The following is an 18,226-nucleotide window of genomic DNA, read 5'->3' as shown; positions in this document are numbered from 1 at the left end:
ACACATAATGATGATGTTCAGAAAATGAAATAAAACTATATCTTAGAGTTTACAATTTATTACAAAGAAATACTTAAATAGATTGTGACATGCAAAATAAATTCGCTGTTACTAAAGCAAAATCTATAAATGCCTTTATACAATTTACTTTTTCTGTAATGGGGTATGTTAACACCGGAAAAATGCCATTTACTCGTAATTTGAAAAGTTACTTTTTTTATAAGTTACCTAATTATTTAGTCAAAGTTCAGAACATTTTTATATTTTTCTAGTCATAAGTTAGTATGTTTTCACACGAAAATTCTCAAGTTAATCTTGATAGAGGTATTTACTTATCATAAAAGTTCAACCTAACATGTAACTCCTAACTCCGTTCAGTACAACCAGGGTTATTGTGAACACATTTAGACAATTTTTTGGTGCTTTCTAAACACAGTAAAGCCACATTTGTTACTATCCATACAGTTCACTTGTTATTGAGCCAAACTACCCATAGATAACAAACATATTGTCTCTTAAATGGCAATTAACAGGGCTAATATCACAAGTTAGACTTTGGCTAATGAAAGTAGAGACAAATCGCCCGGCAAATGAAAAAATATCTACTTATTAAATATTACATACATACTTTTTTTATAATTATTATTATAAAAAAAGTATGTATAAAAACCTTACTACTTATTGAAAAATAATTAAATTGCAATCATTAAACTTGAGTTATTTAAATATATGCACTATTGTTTTGGGAGCACCCTCCATTTTTAAATTTGTTTTAAATTTGCTGGTCAATTTCAGTCACTGCGTTAATTAGCCAAACTCTAACACTGTTTTGGTGTTAACTTGTGATTGTAACTATATAATTAAACATGCTTGAAAATCAGACGAGGTTAAGCTGTCAAGTCAAGTCTTACACTTAATAACCAATTTTGATATAATTTCATTGAGAAAAAAAACTATATTTTTCCTTTTAAAAAAAGGTTTCAATAAAACAAAATATTTGCAGTTGCACCCATGAATCTTTAAGGCATTAGTCAGGAGCTAAGTTATGGACTAGGTTTGAATTCCACCTTTGCCGCCTAGTACATAGACTATCTAACAGTCAAGGAAATTGGCAGCCATGAGGAGTTCCAGTGCAATCTCCGGAGCAATAGGAAACTCTGGGATCTCTGTCGAAGAGTTTGTATAACGCACCTTGTAAGTGAAGTACATGCATACCTTTTGAAGGACATGTGACCTGGAATTTGAAAAAATATCATATCAGCAAATCAGCAAACCACCTACTTTTGTATATAAATACTAGTGGACACGGTCAAGCTTCGTTTTGATATAAGTGCACTTATTCTCTATCCCTACTCTACCCTTCTACACCTCTACCCCTACCCTACCCCTACCCCTACCCTAAACCTACCCTACCCCTACCGCTTGACTCTTAAACGTTTGTATGGGAAATAGAAAAGGGCAGTTTTTAGGGTTTTCCCGGAAATTATTTGATTTCTTCTCACCTTTTAAACCTTCCCTATACCTCCACGAACATTTCAAGACCAAGATAAGATAAATCCGTTAAGCCGTTCTCGAGTTTTAGCGAGACTAACAAACAGCAATTCATTTTTATATATATAGATAGATATAGATGTTATGCGATAACGCAAATACACCTAGACCAATGTCACTCACTTCTTGTGTTTTATAGATACCACACAAGCAGATTGTGAATGTTTGTAGGACTCCATAGTGCAGTGGTATGCTCAGTCCATTAACATGACGGAGGTCCTGGTTTTGATCCTAGGCTGTTTGTTTTTGGTTTTCTTAATTGGACTAGACCTGGCTTGTGGGAGGCTTCGCCCTGGCTAGTTACCACCCTACCGGCAAAGATGTACCACCAAGGGATTTATTGTTCTGGTATGATGTCATGTAGAAATCAAAAAGAGTTTGGTATTTTATCCTCCTCTTGACCTCCTCTCAAAATAAAGTGATGATAAAACAGAGTATTTTTAACAATTAAACACCATCATCATCATTATCAGCCTATTTTAATGGACCAGACATTAAAATAAATAGACATTAGATCCACCAAGCAGCCTAGACAATGTAACTGCATATAACTATTGAGATGTTGACTGAACACCAGTTCCAACTCCATGGCTGCACATTCTATGCAATGCCCAGCTCTAATACATAAAAGCAACATCTACCAATGGCGTTTCTTAGTAAACCCAGAGGAGGTAAAACACATACCAATCAAGAAACTGATACTGTACTTAGTCAGTGGTGATCACAATAGATCAGAAGCAGTCAACAGGCAACTCGTGAAGACCTGCAGAGCTACATCAAGAAGAGGAAATATCTACTACTACTACTTACGGTATCTCCCTGAAGTTTACTTCGTTGGCCTCATTCTCAGCAAACTGTCCAGGTCCACTCAACATGGCTTTGATAGTGCCAGATGTGAGAGCGTGTTCCCTCTTCACAATGAACTCATGTCCGTCAGAGGAGACTAGCTTCACATACATTGCATCGGGCCCCTCACAACCTCCATACACTTTTTCTTCAGACCCTATAATTTAATATACTACAAGTTTTAGTTTGTCATACCTTTAGAATATTAATTAAAAACTAATATTTATTGAGATGTTTTATCTCAAAATAAAACCTTATAAAAAATTTTTAATTATGATTTTAAAGAAATTTGAGCTCGCATGATTCAATGGGCCCTTGCCCTTACAAGACTAAGGTACTTATAAGGTTAAGTAATAGAGAACTGCTAAAGGCAAAGTTAAGGATGTAGGGTACCCACCAGAGCCAGTCGAGCCTGCAGTTCTTTGCTCATCTGCCACACTGGCGGCTGAAGGAGCCGCCGAAGGTGGCGCTGATCCAACATTCTGATCCGACATGGTTCTGTAAACAGAAAAGAAAATAAATACTGTAGCTAAAGGGCGGAACTAAATTAAGGCACCGAAGCTATCTTTCAGACTTCAGTGCATCCGAAAAAAAATATACAACCTATGAGCCGATTTTTACAGAATGGACAAAGATATTTAAAACGAAGAAGTAACATTGACGGACAATTTTCAAGAGGCATATTTGTCTGCACTGTCTGGGGGAGGCTTGATAGGAAAACGCCCCGCCAGCATAGTTCGCTACGTTCATTGTTTTGTCTTACTCGCAATGAATATCACATACACAATGTAGCATTATTGTCCTGAATACCATGAACATACATTTTATCTTGGGGGCACAAGGATCTATCGGAAATTGGACTAAAATTAATATTACTTACAATAGGTACTTATATATTAACTTTGAATTATTAACACTTACATTTATCAATTCAGAGCCTTAGAATCTAGATATAAAATAAGGTTATTTTATTTTTAAATGAATTGTAATGTAATGGATGGAGTGAAGGACCTAATTGACATATGTTTGTGTCAGTGTCATTGTCAATTGTCATTTCCATTTGTCATGACCACAGATGTCTAAAATATGCACAGAATTAAACAAAAAAAAATTACCCGATTAGAGGAAGGGTTATGTTTTTCGCACGTAACATGTATGTAGGTATGTCTTTATTATTTACTATCGGACGCCCGCGACTTCGTCCGCGTAAATTTCGATGTCAACTTTACTACTACCCCTACCCTACCCTACTCCTACCCTACCCTACCCCTACCCTACCACTACCCCAACCCTACCCTACCCAACCCCTACATCTACCCTACCCCTACCCTACCCTACCCCTACCCCCACCCTACCCCTACCCTACCCCAAACCTACCACTATCCTACCCCTACCTTACCTACACCCTACCCCCATCCTACCCCTACCCTCCCCGTACCCTATCCCTTTCCTACCCCTATCCCACCCGTACCCCTATCTCACGACTATCCTACCCCTACCCTACACTTCCCTATCCTACCCGTACCTCTACTTTACCACTACCCTACCTCTACTCCTACCCTACCACTTCCCTATCCTACCCGTACCTCTACCCTACCACTACCCTACCTCTACCCCTACCCTACCATTACCCTACCCTACCCTGTAACTTCTCTATCTTACTCCTACCCTTAGCTAAATCGGTCCAGTCCTTCGAGAGTGGTGGTATGACCAAGAGAAATAGAGACTTCTATGCTAACAATATAAAGAGGTAAAGTTCGTGTGGTTGTAGGAGGTAATCTCTGGATGTACTGGACCGATTTGGAAAATTGTTTTACCAATAGAAAGCTACATTATTTGCGAGTGTCATAGGCTATGTTTGATCCCCATATTCACACGGAAACGGGAACTACGTAAATGAAAGCGCCGGGCGTCATATAGCGGAATTTCTGCGTCTTTTAGAAATTTTGTATTATCTCCGAAACTATTTAAGTAACTAACATACTGTAAAGGGCAAATCTTATCTCCATAATATCCTTGTGATTATGAAATAATTTATTTTAAGAAGGATTAAAGATTAGTTGTATAAATAATGACGTAAACCTAAGTATATATAAAAAAAAAAAAAAAAACATACATACAGCCGAACGTAGAACCTCCTCCTTTTTGGAAGTCGGTTAATAAAATTAATAATTTTTAAAACACAAAAGGTACTATATCTGCTAATATATAGAAGATAGATATATGATGTCGCGGACTTTTTTGTAGAACTTTTAAAGATACATAAAGTCTCCATACATTAATTTAAATTTTACATAATAGTTAAGGCAGCGCATGCAAATAAGTCTGTTTAAGAGGATTTTCAGTCCGACCTGTATGACAAAAACTGGGATAACTCAGCTAATATATATGATACCAATATAAAATATAGCCTATAGCACTCCCCGATAATGTAGCATTCCACTGGTGAAAGAATTTTTAAAATCGGACCAGTAGTTCCGAAGATTACCCCATTTGAAAAATGTGACAAACTTACAAACTTACAAACTTTACCTCTTTATAATATTAGTATAGATTAGTATAGATATAGATGTCAATCATAAAAAATAAGGATATGTCGTCAACAAACTGTACTCATACATGCTGACATGGTGTTAGACAGGGACAGGGTTAAAAATAGATGGAAGTTTTTTAATAGAAATCGTTCATGTAAAAAAATATATATATTTTTATATGAAAAAGTTATATTTTTGTAAAATATTTAGTACACTGTTTATTAAATATAAAACAAGTGAAAATATAAATATAATAGAAGGGAATTAAATAGGGGTTGCAAGTTTATATCGATTTCCACGCGGAAGAAGTCACGGGCATCCGCTAGTTATAAAATATTTGAGCTCATTTTTTGCGTTTAATATTATCTACGTTTACCAAATTCTACATTATTTTTGTTGATTATCACACAATACTGTGCGTGCATAAAAAAATGCAAGTTGGTAGATACACCCAATAGGCTACTTGCCTCTTTTGTAAACAGTGTTTAAGCTTAATTGTGGAAGTATTTTATGCTATATTTTATTTTGTCCCGTCAATAAAAAACCAGTAAATAATATAAAAATGAAAAAATATCTACGTAAAATTTTTGCTGCCGAAACACAATACATTAGCAAGTGACGTCATTCATAGAGATAACAGCGTGTAATCACGAGATTATTTTCACAAAAAAAAATGTAATTAGAGTTTCTTGGCATCTAAACTGCCTATATGCAAAAATCTTCTTAGTTTTGTACAGCAGGCGAGTAGCCTGCTATTTACTATGTGATTAATTAACTTTCGACCATTCCCCTTTTCTTCGAAACTGCTGAATCTAAAATTTTAAAAAGAATACAAAAGTTAGCTTGAAGATGTCCGGAAAATCTTTTAACACAAATTTTTTTTTTATTAAAAATTGGCCACTCTTGGAGGGCAAAATGGACAACACCATTTTATTTAAAACTTCAAAAATCATGTTCTTGTGACACTTTTATTGAAAAAAAACTCAATCTCAAATATATATATATATTTTGTAATTTTGAATCACAGATTAAAGAATAATAGGCAGATAGAGAGCACGGAAAACGGCTGGGATGCAGCCATTCCAAGTAAAAATCCAAAAACGAATACATTCTCGAGTCAGTACGACATGAAGTGTCGCATCAGTAATTTTCAATATTACTCTAGAAAAGTGGCGTCTTAAGTTTTTAAAAAACCACAAAAGCTAAAAAAAACAAAATAAGTCTAATAAGTTATCAATTTACGTGATTGTTGTTAGTGTTAAATCTTGAAATACTAAATACGAATAAAGTTCAAGCGGTGTCAAATTGTCAAAGAGACGATTTGTTTTTTATGGGTTTCACCGACCTCACCGCGCTGCTTTTATAAACTCATTCTGTATCATTCTTTATTCTATTTTTTTTAAAATAAATTCCAAGTTTCCAAGTTCTCAATCTCCAAAACCTTGGTACCCTATAAATTAATTCACACTTTGATTCGACCTAAAATTTTTAAAAATTAAAGAAGTTAATTCGGAAACTTTGACATTCTTAATTTTTTAATAACAGGGTGACTTTTGAAAAAAAAAATCAAAGTGCATCGTATGAAATGTCAAATGAGCAAGGATCTCAAATTAATATTTTTTTGTAATTTAGAAATAAATAAATTAAAAATTTCTTAAAAAATGGTATCATTTTGTAAATTAGACAGCCGTCGGCGATTCGGCGGATTTTTTTTGACATGGCTTTTTGGCTTCATTTCATTATTTTGACATTTCGATGTCAACCGCTACGTATTTCTTTGAGAAAAGTCAAATTTTCATAGTTTTCTTCACCCCTACGCTTTTACCACTCGATTTATATCCTAGGGGTATCACAGAGAAACGTACGCGAGTGTGATTCGAAGATGAACTCCAGAAATTCCGCGAGAACCATGTGACACGAATACGAAAAAGGGCTTCCAGACCGTCAATGTGACAGAAATGTTTTCTGCCATCGCGACGAACCAGCGCTGCTGCGGAGCCAACCCTGCGACGACGCGAGATACACGAACCGGGCAATAGGGCAATCGCGTCAAAGATGAGCGCGAGATGGCCAGTCAACCACCGAACCCTAGTGAAGGCGCGGCGGGTGGGTCCGAGTTCCCGGAGGAGGCGGGCGGGCAACGCGCGGCCGCCCCGCAGAAGAGGTTCATAGCGCCGCCCGCGTCGCAGCTGCCCACGAAGCTGGAGTTCGTGGCGCGCGGCGGCTCTGGGCGCAGCGTCAAGCACACGTTCCGCACCGTGAAGTTCGCGCGGCGCGTGCCCACCCTGCCGCCCAAGCGGCCCGAGCCGGGCGACGCGGCGCCGGGGCCCAGCGCGCCGGGGCCCAGCGCGCCCGCCGAGCGCCGCCCGCGCCGCGAGCGCGGCAAGCGCCACGTCTGCGCCACCTGCGACAAGCGCTTCTCCAGCCCCGGCAAGCTCAACCAGCACGTGCTGTCGCACACGGGCGAGCTGCCCTTCGCCTGCGACCTGTGCGACAAGGGCTTCAACTCCAAGTTCAAGCTGGTGCGCCACAGCCTCATACACAGCAAGGCGCGTGCCTTTGCTTGTACCGTCTGCGGTAAGACTTTTAATCGTAAAGATCATCTCACTAATCACGTAAGGGTGCACAATCCTGTCAAAAAACTCTATACGTGCGAGCGGCCTGACTGTAGGAAATCTTACACCTCCCTCTTGAGCTATCGCAAACATGCAGCTTTACATTCAGCGGAGGAAGGAAACTTACAGTGTAAGATTTGTAATGAGGTGTTTTCCACAAAACAGGATATTGTAAATCACCTCAAAGTACATACAGGTAGTCGCACACCTAAAAGTGAGACTGATAAGAAATTTACCTGTGATCATTGTGACCGAAAATTTTTCACAGCTAAGGATGTACGACGGCACTTGGTTGTTCACACTGGTAGGCGAGATTTCCTATGTCCGTACTGTCCCCAAAAATTTGGACGAAAAGATCATTTAGTCAGACATGTTAAAAATGCCCATCCAGATGAATCTTTAAAATCGGCAGTAGTGGGCACTTCGAGAGATCCACTGCCGGAAGCATCTTCATTTGAAGAAACTTACTCTGAATTTTCTTTAGAAAGTGCAGATTTTGATCTTTGGAAAAGTCCAAAACGAGAACTTCAAGACGTTCAGGAAGACGTGCCTGATTCTGATATAATAGTCGAAATACCAGATATAAAACTGGAGCCCATAGAAATTAAAATAGAAGCTCCACCTTCACCTACCTGTGAAATCATCGAGTACCCAGTTGTATATATGGTTTCTCCCCCATATCCACCGACGCCATCCGACTTGCCTTACATTACAACACAGCCCATATCAAATCCACTAAATGTGCATTTGCTGAATCCGGGCAATGTGCAGTCTATCCTAATAGATCCAGGGGAAGGCCCGTCGGGGCTGTCGAGTCAGATGCTGGGGCTGTTAGAGGAGAGCGAGCCCACGTTCTCGGGCGAGGAGGCGCGCGTGCAGCAGCGGTTGCCGGCTTTCACACAGGCCTTCCAGACGGCGCAGAGTCCAAAGCCGCCTCCTCAGCCACCGCCGCCGCACTAGTGTGTCGCCGCCTCTTGCATTTACCTTACGTCGATACCGAGCTACCTCATTATGTAAGGTTGGTCTAAGCTGTAAAATATAGTTTGGTATAGTGCAGTAGCAATGTTATAATGTAATGGCATTTGTAGGATAGAATGTGCTGGAGATCGAAGTTGCCAAATTGTATGTTTGTCTCAGGTATACCAAAATGTTTCCGAATTCTACATGAATATGTTATCTAGTCGTGTATGTACTTTCGGAATTGTAAATTGTTTATTTATAGCCTTTTTATATGACGTTTATAGAGTGTAAATGGGACCAACTCTGTAAGCTGTAAGATGGTAACATTAGCGTGCGTAGTTCACAATGCATTAGTTGCATTTTAATAAATGAGCAAGATTGGTATTGAGGTTTATGGCTCTTGGAAGCAGTAGGCTGTATAATATGTTTTAGAGAGGCTTACTGTTTTCCCACGCGATGCTAGTACAACAAAGAGCATATTCCTTTTGGAAAAGGTGAATAATTATGTAGATGGTCAAGATCAGATCAGCTGTAAATTATTGAACAATTTTATCATAAATAATCTGAGACTAAGCTATCCTGGGTTCCAAATCTATTTAAAAGATTGATTTTGGAAATCATTAAATAAACATTTCATATAATATACCTCAGAAGCACAAGGAGCAGTGCTTCCTTAGAATTAAGACAACCTTTAGAGCTGAATTAAGAGTGCAGAGTTGCAAATTTAGGGTCAAGAAAATAATGTGCCAAACTTACTTGATTCTGGACTATCTACTGAAAAAATCCAATTGAACCTTAAGCAATAATTCTTTTGCTCAAACGAACAAAAGAAACTGATATTGATGTTGGCAATTTAAATTTTAACTACATAAACTGGTATTATACGAAAAAAAAGAGAAACTAAGAATAGTCTCAGCATATTTTTAGGAGTATGAGCCAAATTATGTAATTTGTAGTAAGTTTCACTTTGAGACTAGGTGAGTGTGTCAAGAAGTCTGTAAAAAATGTAGTAGGAATTCAAACGACTTTGGTGTGATTGAATTGAAAGAAAGATTTACAGCTATATTAGATGCCTTACATTGTTGAAATACATTTCATATATTTGACAATAGTGCATTCTTATCGGCGATCTGTTTTGTATTCTATTTATGCCTAAGAATGCTTGACTTAAACAGCTGCAAAAACTACATTCCAAACTGTAGTTTCTTTATTATCATAAGTTACGAAAAGCACCTCAAAATTGAGTTTTTTTTGCTTGGCCACTTTTTACTGCCTTGATTATCATTTCTCGCCTTTTAATATTATTTGGTGTGGTTGCGTGATGTACCTACTAATTACGTAGATTTTTTCCTGAATTTTCGTAAGGGTTCATCATCATCATCATCATCATTATCATATCAGCCGATGGACGTCCACTGCAGGACATAGGCCTTTTGTAGGGACTTCCAAATATCACGATACTGAGCCGCCAGCATCCAGCGAATCTCTGCGACTCGCTTGATGTCGTCAGTCCACCTGGTTGGTGGTTTGGGACCCCAACGTCCATCGGCTCTTTGAAGTATGTGCCCCGCCCATTGCCACTTCAGCTTCGCAACTGGGTATGGGTTAAAATTACTGAATTTGGCCTAAATATTTTCCTTTTATAGTATTTACCTACATTAAATTCTTTTTTACAGTTTAACTTGTTTTCGCTAAGCAGCAATAGATTAATATCATTATTATAAAGAAATTAGGAATCTGCGATTCAGTAAAAAGAATAATCATAAATAATGACCGAAAGGATATGTACTCATACCTATAACCTAAATGTTATTGTTTAAAAATGTTTTTTAAACAATTATCGTTATCAATGTTGGGCGTCTAGTAATAGCGAAAATTTATATGTCTAGAGGAAAGATCCCGTGTTGTACAAGCTTCATATTATAGAATATGTAAATAATTCTAATCTTTTAGGTTAATAGGACTGTAAAAAATTTAATCTACCTCAATTGCAAACTTATTCTTACGTCTAGAAATTTAAATAGTATGTTAGGTTAGTGAGAAAGAAAACGTGTTTTTTTTTTTTCTATTTGAGAACTACAAACAATCAAGGGCTGGTTTATGTTTTAACATTATCGTTGCGTTTATGATTAACACTATCAGTTCATTAGTGGACGTCTGGGCAACTAGAAGGAACAGAGATCGCAGAGACATAGAATTTGAACATAAATGTTTACGAAATCCGTACGTACTTATCGATACTCATCAGCAATGGACATTTTCCAGAAATTACATTTTCTATTTACGCTAACCCTTTTTAATTTTTTTTTACGGTTTAATTTCCGATATAAAAGTATATTCTATAGTTTAGGTACAACTGGTAGCAATTATTGCATTATCATCATTATTGTAGGACGTCTTTAGACTCTTAGTTGATAGTAGGTACCTATTGAGTATGTTCATACATGGTAAACTACACAAACACTGATGAGAGTTTTGTTAATTTTTTTCTAAATATTTTAATAAATAATGTAATTTTCATAAATGTCGAAAAAGCGTAGCGATATGATGTCGTATAGAAACCGAAAAGGGGTGTGGATTTTCATCCTCCTCCTAGCAAGTTAGCCCGGTTCCATCTTAGACTGCATCATCACTTACCAGCAGGTGAGATTGTAGTCAAGGGCTAACTTTGTAAATAATTAAAAAAAATCAAATGACTAAAATTAAAAAAAAATGCTAGTTATGAGATTTATTTGGTACGTTGCGTTGCCATGCTATGTCTACGTATACGCTGCGTACAGGCGAATTCTTTTTGCATTTATTTGGATATTTACCGATGTTTACTTAGATCAATCTATGTTATTAATCTGTGTTCTATTTTTCAATTCTTTTGGTCTCTCTTCTGTTTCTTTTAAATTGTACAGACGATTTAATGTTAGAGTGTGAGAATCGGGGTATTTTTTTTTAATAAATCATGCTGCTTTTTTTTAAACAATTACTTGTTTTTCTGAGATGATCAGCAAGCTATTTTTTATTAAAAGAATCGTATATATGTAACTTTAATTAATTTGCTAAAACAAAAAAAAAAACATGTGAACATAAAAATATTTTCATTCCATTGCTAATTTGTATATTGCATAATTTTTTATAAAAATTAATTGTCTGTGTTCATTTTCATGTTAAAAATGTAGTTTTTTTTTATTGTAGATATATCTCGGAGGACAGAACAAAATGTTTCGTGAAAATCTTTCATAGTTTTGTACTGTTTTCATGTAAACTAATACATTTGTATTTAAATGTAAATAAATTCATATATCAATTATTATTAGAACTGGCGTCCTGTTGAACTTTGTGGATGAAATAATTATGGCCTAATGAATAACAAATTAATTCCATGTGAAAAAACGACAAACCAGTGTGGTAATACCATCCTGATTCGACATAATGCCCCCAACATACTTACCTTTACGCCTAAACATGTACTGCTAATGATATTCAGAAATTTTAGAAATCAACAAAAATAAATTTGTTATTCATTGATCATTATGATCAGTGATGAATCTCTGTAAAGTATCACCTATGTACTGAATTATCAGTAAATGGCCCAATGAGAATAAAGTTAATCAATTGTAAACTGTCGTTCTTAAAGCGCCTACACACGGCCCTAAAATCAGTGGCGATATCGTGGCAGTGGTGGGGAGGACCCTAGATTGTACCATAAATTGCCTCAAGTGTAGACGAATCTTACCCGATTTTATTATTATTATCCTAAACCTAAAATTGCTTCAGGCGAGCACACAATTTAGGGACGATTATCGTCTATAGTGTTGCATGCGCTATTTTATTTATTTATGTGGCTTAGTTCATGACTTTTTATCAACCAGTTTTTAACCCAAATCTTCCTTTTTCGTCTCCGGTTAGGTGGCACCGTAAGTGTCAAGATATTATCTATTTTTTGCCGTTTTAAGAGTGTCGGCGGCATCTCGGATTAACGAACAATCTGTGGCACGGTCGGTTACGTACTGACTGGCAGGGACGTGTGTAAAATAGCAGCCAATTTCGTCCTTACCACCACCGTCCCGATATCGCCACTGATTTTAGGGCCGTGTGTAGGCCCTTTAACTTGTATTTAACCTTTTGTTTTTTTTTTACAATTATTATGAATAGTTCAACAGGTGCTTAAGATTTTTTCCATAACAGTCTAAACTCTAACCGCTAGTCAATCAATAGTACATTATAGTTTATCTCAAATAGTCAAAGAATAATAAGAAGTGATATTTACAAATCAGTAACATTTTTTATTATATATTCTATGTAATATTTTTATATAAACAATAGGTGCATAATCCAAACAGAGTACAAATACTAACCACTACACAGGGGGTATTAATAAATAGTAATTTCATATTTTTAACACTTACATATATTAGATGGGCAGTTAGTGTCATTAAAAATCTTAATAATATCTTGGTTATAGGTAACAAAAACATTTGTGGTCCGTAATGTAAGGCCAAAAAGAACTCTTTATGGGTCAAAAATTTTAGTTTCATCATTTATGACATTAACTCCCCATCTATTATATAACAATGATATATGCAATATATTTTTGTATGTCTTAGATTATAAATTATATATTAATGTTAACATATCAAAGACTTGTATAACCCTTTGTTGTTCGCTGTTGACTTTGTTCTTCAATATGTAATATTAAAGTACATAATATTTGGCATTTATTTATTGAGCAGCAGACGAAAAAAAATTGTATCTATTTTGTTTTTTTTTTTTTTGTAACACAAAGTGTTCACTTTACTGTTTAAAATATTTTTATGCGTAATTATTGTTATTACTTTTAATTTTCCCATATTTTTATCAGCTAATGAGTGTGACTCGTTGTAATTATACATTTTTTTTTGTATTAAAAAATATGTTGTGTAATACCAAATAATTACATAATTCTATTTTGTGTTTACACTTGTAAGAGTTCGAATATTTTTTATTTATGTAATTTAAAATGTAAGTTTGGTTAACTGCAACGAAAATCCTATGAGTAAGAATTTATTTTTAGATGAACCTTGGCAAAAATATGACGATTAAATTAATAATAATCAAACTTGCCTGTTGTTAGTTTTGCGTAATACAAGTCAAGACAAGAATTTGAACTTATTTTTTATTTTTTTAATAATTTACAGTTTTGCACTTATAATTTAAATGCAATATTCAAAAAAAATAGACTACAGCGCACTTCATAAAATTTTTTCCTACTTTACTTTCGTGGTACCTTCTATACTACAATTATTATCAGATCAGATGGTGGTACCTGAAAAAAGATACATTAATGTAAAATATTTTTAAAGAGCAAAGTTGCTAGAAAAAGGTACTTATAAAAATAAATTGATACTAAAATGAATATAATGTCCGTCAGAAGGGTGACCCGACAGTGTCTGAAATTTAAATAAATTCTCGTAAATTTTTGTATCTTTTGTACAAAAAATGTTTAAAAAATCGTGGTATTTTTGTTAAAACTTGCACATTTTATATGCCCTTGCACACGTGCGAATGAGTTTGACTCTGCGACAACGATGTTTGGGATAGGGATATATAAATGTTCGTAAATTGCCGACGAAATGAGACGATATTTCAGGAAAACCTCAAGTAGATACCTACAGTGCAAATTGTGTTGTATTGGGTACCTATCAATTTAATTTCCATTTTACATATTTCTGCTGTCTTTTAGACTCGTAGCACAAGTAACGTGGATTCATAGATATACGTAATTATGTATAAACTTAGGGGCCTTAAAAAATCTAGTTGTTTGAATTATAACAAAAAAAAAGAAAGAAAATATTTTTAGAAATCGTACGATATTTTAATACAAAGAATCTATTTTGTTACGCTTTTATGGTAAGGCATTTTTATTGAATGTTAAATGCATATAAAAATATATAATTCATTACAATGTTACAGTTATAAATAGATTGGTTGCTGCATTTCAAAAACTTAGAAATAATATGAAAACAATTATTTTTTCATAAGAGGCATGGATTGCTAGTTACGATAGTGTACTATCTAAGAGTACCTATCTAAGTATAGATCTCGCTAAAAAATAGGGATTCCTGAAAATGAGACTGCGCAGTATACAAAAACATATCACAACAGGCTTATACCTGTGCAGTTCGATCTTAATGTAATTTCAGAGACTTCTATTTGTTTGGCGAGAACTATGGGAATGTTAGACAATTGCTGAAGTATGGAAGGTTGTTATTGCCACGATTTAAAATTTAAGGTTGTTATTCTTATTGCCCATAAGTACTATACACGTAAACTGTCATGTTTTGGCTACAAATGATATACAAACATATAGTAAAACAGTTGATGAAAGTTTGTTTTGGATGTAGTAGTAAGATGTAGGTATAATCGGATGCAATCTTAAGGACGTCTAGGAAATTAGCTGCGGGGTCGCTACTCGCAGGTTGTACATACGCTAATATGTAAGACTAGCGGACGCCCGCCCTTGGACCTCTTTAATCCAGCCCTTACAGTAGTATCGCTGTAAAAATGGAGTAACTTCTCCCGTTTTCCCAACATTTCCCTTCACTGCTCTGCTTCTATTGATCGTAACGTGATGAAAAGTATACTATAACCTGCCCAGCCGGGCTAGCATGGGCAAGGGATAAAATTTTTATCCACCCATTATATCCACTGACTAAGGATATAAATCCACCCGTCATAGCATGGCCACAAGGGAAAGACAAATTAATCCCCGATTGACATTACGCGTGGAGATCTTTTCCTCGACTATGGCATATGGAGTGGATAAAATGATATACTTTGGGACTTTTGACATTTAAACGCGATAAATTTATCCCTGTGAAGTTGATGTGGGGATAAAACTTTACTTAAAAAAACAATTATGTCTCGCATGTTTTGGTCTTTAACAATTGCTTCGCAATATGGGGTAGGGTAGGGGTAGGGTAGCGGTAGGGTAGGGGTGGGGTAGGGGTGGGGTAGGGTTGGTGTAGGGGTGGGGGTGGGGTAGGGCGGTGTAGGGGTGGGGTAGAGGGGGGTTGGTGTAGGGGTGGGGGAGGGGGGGTTGTTAGGGGCGGGATGGGGGGTAGGGGGGGGGGGTTTGGTGTAGGGGGGGTGTTAGGGGCGGGGTAGGGGGGGTGGGGGGTAGGGTTGGTGTAGGGGTGGGGTGGGGTAGGGGTGGTGTAGGGGTGGGGTAGGGGGGGTTGGTGTAGGGGGGGAGGGGGTGTTAGGGTCGGGGTAGGGGTGGGGTATGGTTGGGGTAGGGGTGGGGTAGGGGTGGGGTAGGGTAGGGGTAGGGTAGGGCAGGGGTAGGGTAGGGTAGGGGTAGGGTAGGGGTAGGGCAGGGGTAGGGTAGGGGTAGGGTAGGGGTAGGGCAGGGGTAGGGTAGGGGTAGAGGTAAAGAAGGGTAGAGTAGGGATAGAGAACAAGTGCACTTATGTCAAAACGAAGCTTGACCGGGTCCGCTAGTATGATAGATACTATAGATACCTACTACAAACCACCGCAAAAAACAATCACCAAACAAAACAATGCCAACAGAAAACAGATAAATAATATGCACAAAAAACCAAATATTATCAAATTTACGTTTATTTCGGACTATTAACATACCTAATGCCAATTTATAAGATATATACAAATGGGTTGACAAGTCTTTCCTTCCGTTTATCCACCGGGGATATTATATCCACCGACGTGCCCATGCGCGGTGAGTGGATAAAACGAGTGTGGGGGATAAACGTTTTATCCTCTCCCCGTGGATAAATTTCTCCCTTGCCCGTGCTAGCCCTGCAGGAGTATGAAGAATATTAGTACCAAGTTTCCTTAAAATCCGTTGTGTAGTTTTTGTTTCCAAAACAAACATACAGATAGACAAAAATTTTACTGATTGCGTTTTTGGCATCAGTATCGATCACTAATAGTTATTGTAGTTATTTTGGAAATATATTTCATGGACAGAATTGACCTCTCTACAGATTTATTATAAGTATAGATAGTATGCTAAAATCAACACGCGTGAGGCGACTGCGGGTGGGTAGTAGGCGCGCGCGGGGTGTTGCTCTGCCGACGCCCCGATACGTTACCGCTGACATTTAAAATCTTGTATTGCTCAGCATAGTGCAAGATGTTCCGGAACGTTACAGACCCAAGATTGCATCGTAAAAAACGGGCAACCGTTTAACAGTTTTTTACTAACGAAGGAATATTTTTTAGCGAAACGAACCTTCAGTTATGCACAGAAGTGCTTGGTATGTCTTACCACTAAATCCAAACTTTCTTCCCGAAAGGTCTATGTGAAGATAACAATTTGCTATATTATATTTTTTAAATGTCAAATAAAAGCAATGTTTTGGCGCAGCCAAGTTTTTGAGGCCTTATTATATTTATGAAAAAAAAAACTTGTTAGATTTTATAACAAATTGGAGTTGAAAAAAACGCATGTTAAAAAGTATATGGTCGTAGTTACATCATACCTACTTACTAACAAATATGTAAAATCGTACTGGTCTAGTAAACCGAATATCCCCATGGATAACCCAATAATTAATTATAAACGTTGTACCTGGTTTATAATACACAATGTAAAATGGTCTTCATTGTAATAAATATTTTGGACATCGTAATGTTTATTTTTTATTTAATACACTTTTTTCGTCTTCATCAACCCATATTCGGCTCACTGCTGAGCTCGAGTCTCCTCTCAGAATGAGAAGGGTTAGGCCAGAAGTCCACCACGCTGGCCCAATGCGGATTGGCAGACTTCACACACGAAGAGAATTAAGATAATTCTCTGGTATGCTGGTTTCCTCACGATGTTTTCCTTCACCGATTGAGACACGTGATATTTAATTTCTTAAAATGCACACAACTGAAAAGTTAGAGGTGCATGCCCCGGACCGGATTCGAACCCACACCCTCCGAAATCGGAGGCAGAGGTCATATCCTCTGGGCTATCACGGCTTTTCGCACTTGCTTAGTAAACAGTAAACCGAGGCTTAGTGATCGCCCAGCGTAACCAACTATGGTTACTTTTGCTAGAGCCTGAATTTATGAAAGGGTGAACATCGAAAGGAAAACCTACCCATAGATGTATTGTAGACCAAACTAATAACTAAAGATCACAAATAAAGCGATATTCACAAGTATAGCGAAATATGGCTTATACATAACTTTAGTTCAGAGGGTAATTAAATAGATGGTGTTACTGCAAACAGTATGACACAAAAAAGCGAAGTTGGCTCTCTACCCTGTACAAACCTATACTCTTTGGATCGAACCCAGGACCTCCGTCTTGCAAATCCACTGCTTCACGGAGGCCGTCAAAAATCATTATCATCGGCAGGCATCCCTTCCACCCGCTACTTGACGTCAGGTATGATCTCCGCGTAGCGACAGCCGCAGCTTATTTGTGACGTCATAAAGCTTGCGTCCGACTATAACTCAACTATACAGGATGTTTGGGAGTATTTCCCATAACTTCAAGACGTTAACGAGTCCACTTACAGGTGCCGAATTTCATAACTAATATTTTTTTAACTAAAAAATGATAGCTTTTTATGTTTTCATACAAATTAATTCCGACTATCCACATAACACACGCCTTTATCTATCCTTGCATTTTAAAATATGTCAAACTTAGCTACGTCATAATAATTATAAGGATGCGTTTATGGGACACATTTTAAAATCTATTTACAAAAAAAAAAAATATTA

At 36.9% G+C, this 18,226-nt stretch overlaps 2 protein-coding genes across 2 annotated transcripts; one reads left to right on the top strand and one right to left on the bottom strand.

The window, feature by feature from the left end:
- Positions 1–42: 42 nt before the first annotated feature.
- Positions 43–3,472, bottom strand: LOC112051543 (elongin-C). Its single transcript, XM_024090232.2, has 4 exons — positions 3,319–3,472; positions 2,795–2,895; positions 2,362–2,554; positions 43–1,234 (listed from the first exon to the last, which is right to left on the bottom strand). The coding sequence occupies exons 2-4, from the start codon at positions 2,889–2,891 to the stop codon at positions 1,093–1,095; spliced, it is 432 nt and encodes a 143-aa protein (XP_023946000.1). The 5' UTR covers positions 2,892–2,895; positions 3,319–3,472; the 3' UTR covers positions 43–1,092.
- Positions 3,473–6,523: 3,051 nt separating this feature from the next.
- Positions 6,524–15,133, top strand: LOC112051540 (zinc finger protein PLAGL1-like). Its single transcript, XM_024090229.2, has one exon. It carries the CDS (start codon positions 6,998–7,000, stop codon positions 8,504–8,506), a length of 1,509 nt encoding a protein of 502 aa, XP_023945997.1. The 5' UTR covers positions 6,524–6,997; the 3' UTR covers positions 8,507–15,133.
- Positions 15,134–18,226: the final 3,093 nt, after the last annotated feature.

The sequence above is a fragment of the Bicyclus anynana genome, chromosome 2 (assembly GCF_947172395.1).
Source record: "Bicyclus anynana chromosome 2, ilBicAnyn1.1, whole genome shotgun sequence".
NCBI classification, from domain to species: domain Eukaryota; kingdom Metazoa; phylum Arthropoda; class Insecta; order Lepidoptera; family Nymphalidae; genus Bicyclus; species Bicyclus anynana.
This window is presented reverse-complemented; position numbering and strand designations above follow the sequence as displayed.

Excerpts from the sequence above, each read along its gene's own strand:
- LOC112051540 (XM_024090229.2), top strand. The coding sequence starts at position 6,998 with ATGGCCAGTCAACCACCGAACCCTAGTGAAGGCGCGGCGGGTGGGTCC.
- LOC112051543 (XM_024090232.2), bottom strand. The coding sequence starts at position 2,891 with ATGTCGGATCAGAATGTTGGATCAGCGCCACCTTCGGCGGCTCCTTCA. Across the intron at positions 2,555-2,794 it reads TGCAGGCTCGACTGGCTCTG|GGTCTGAAGAAAAAGTGTAT; the intron begins GTGGGTACCCTA and ends ATTAAATTATAG. Across the intron at positions 1,235-2,361 it reads GTAAACTTCAGGGAGATACC|GTCACATGTCCTTCAAAAGG; the intron begins GTAAGTAGTAGT and ends TTCAAATTCCAG.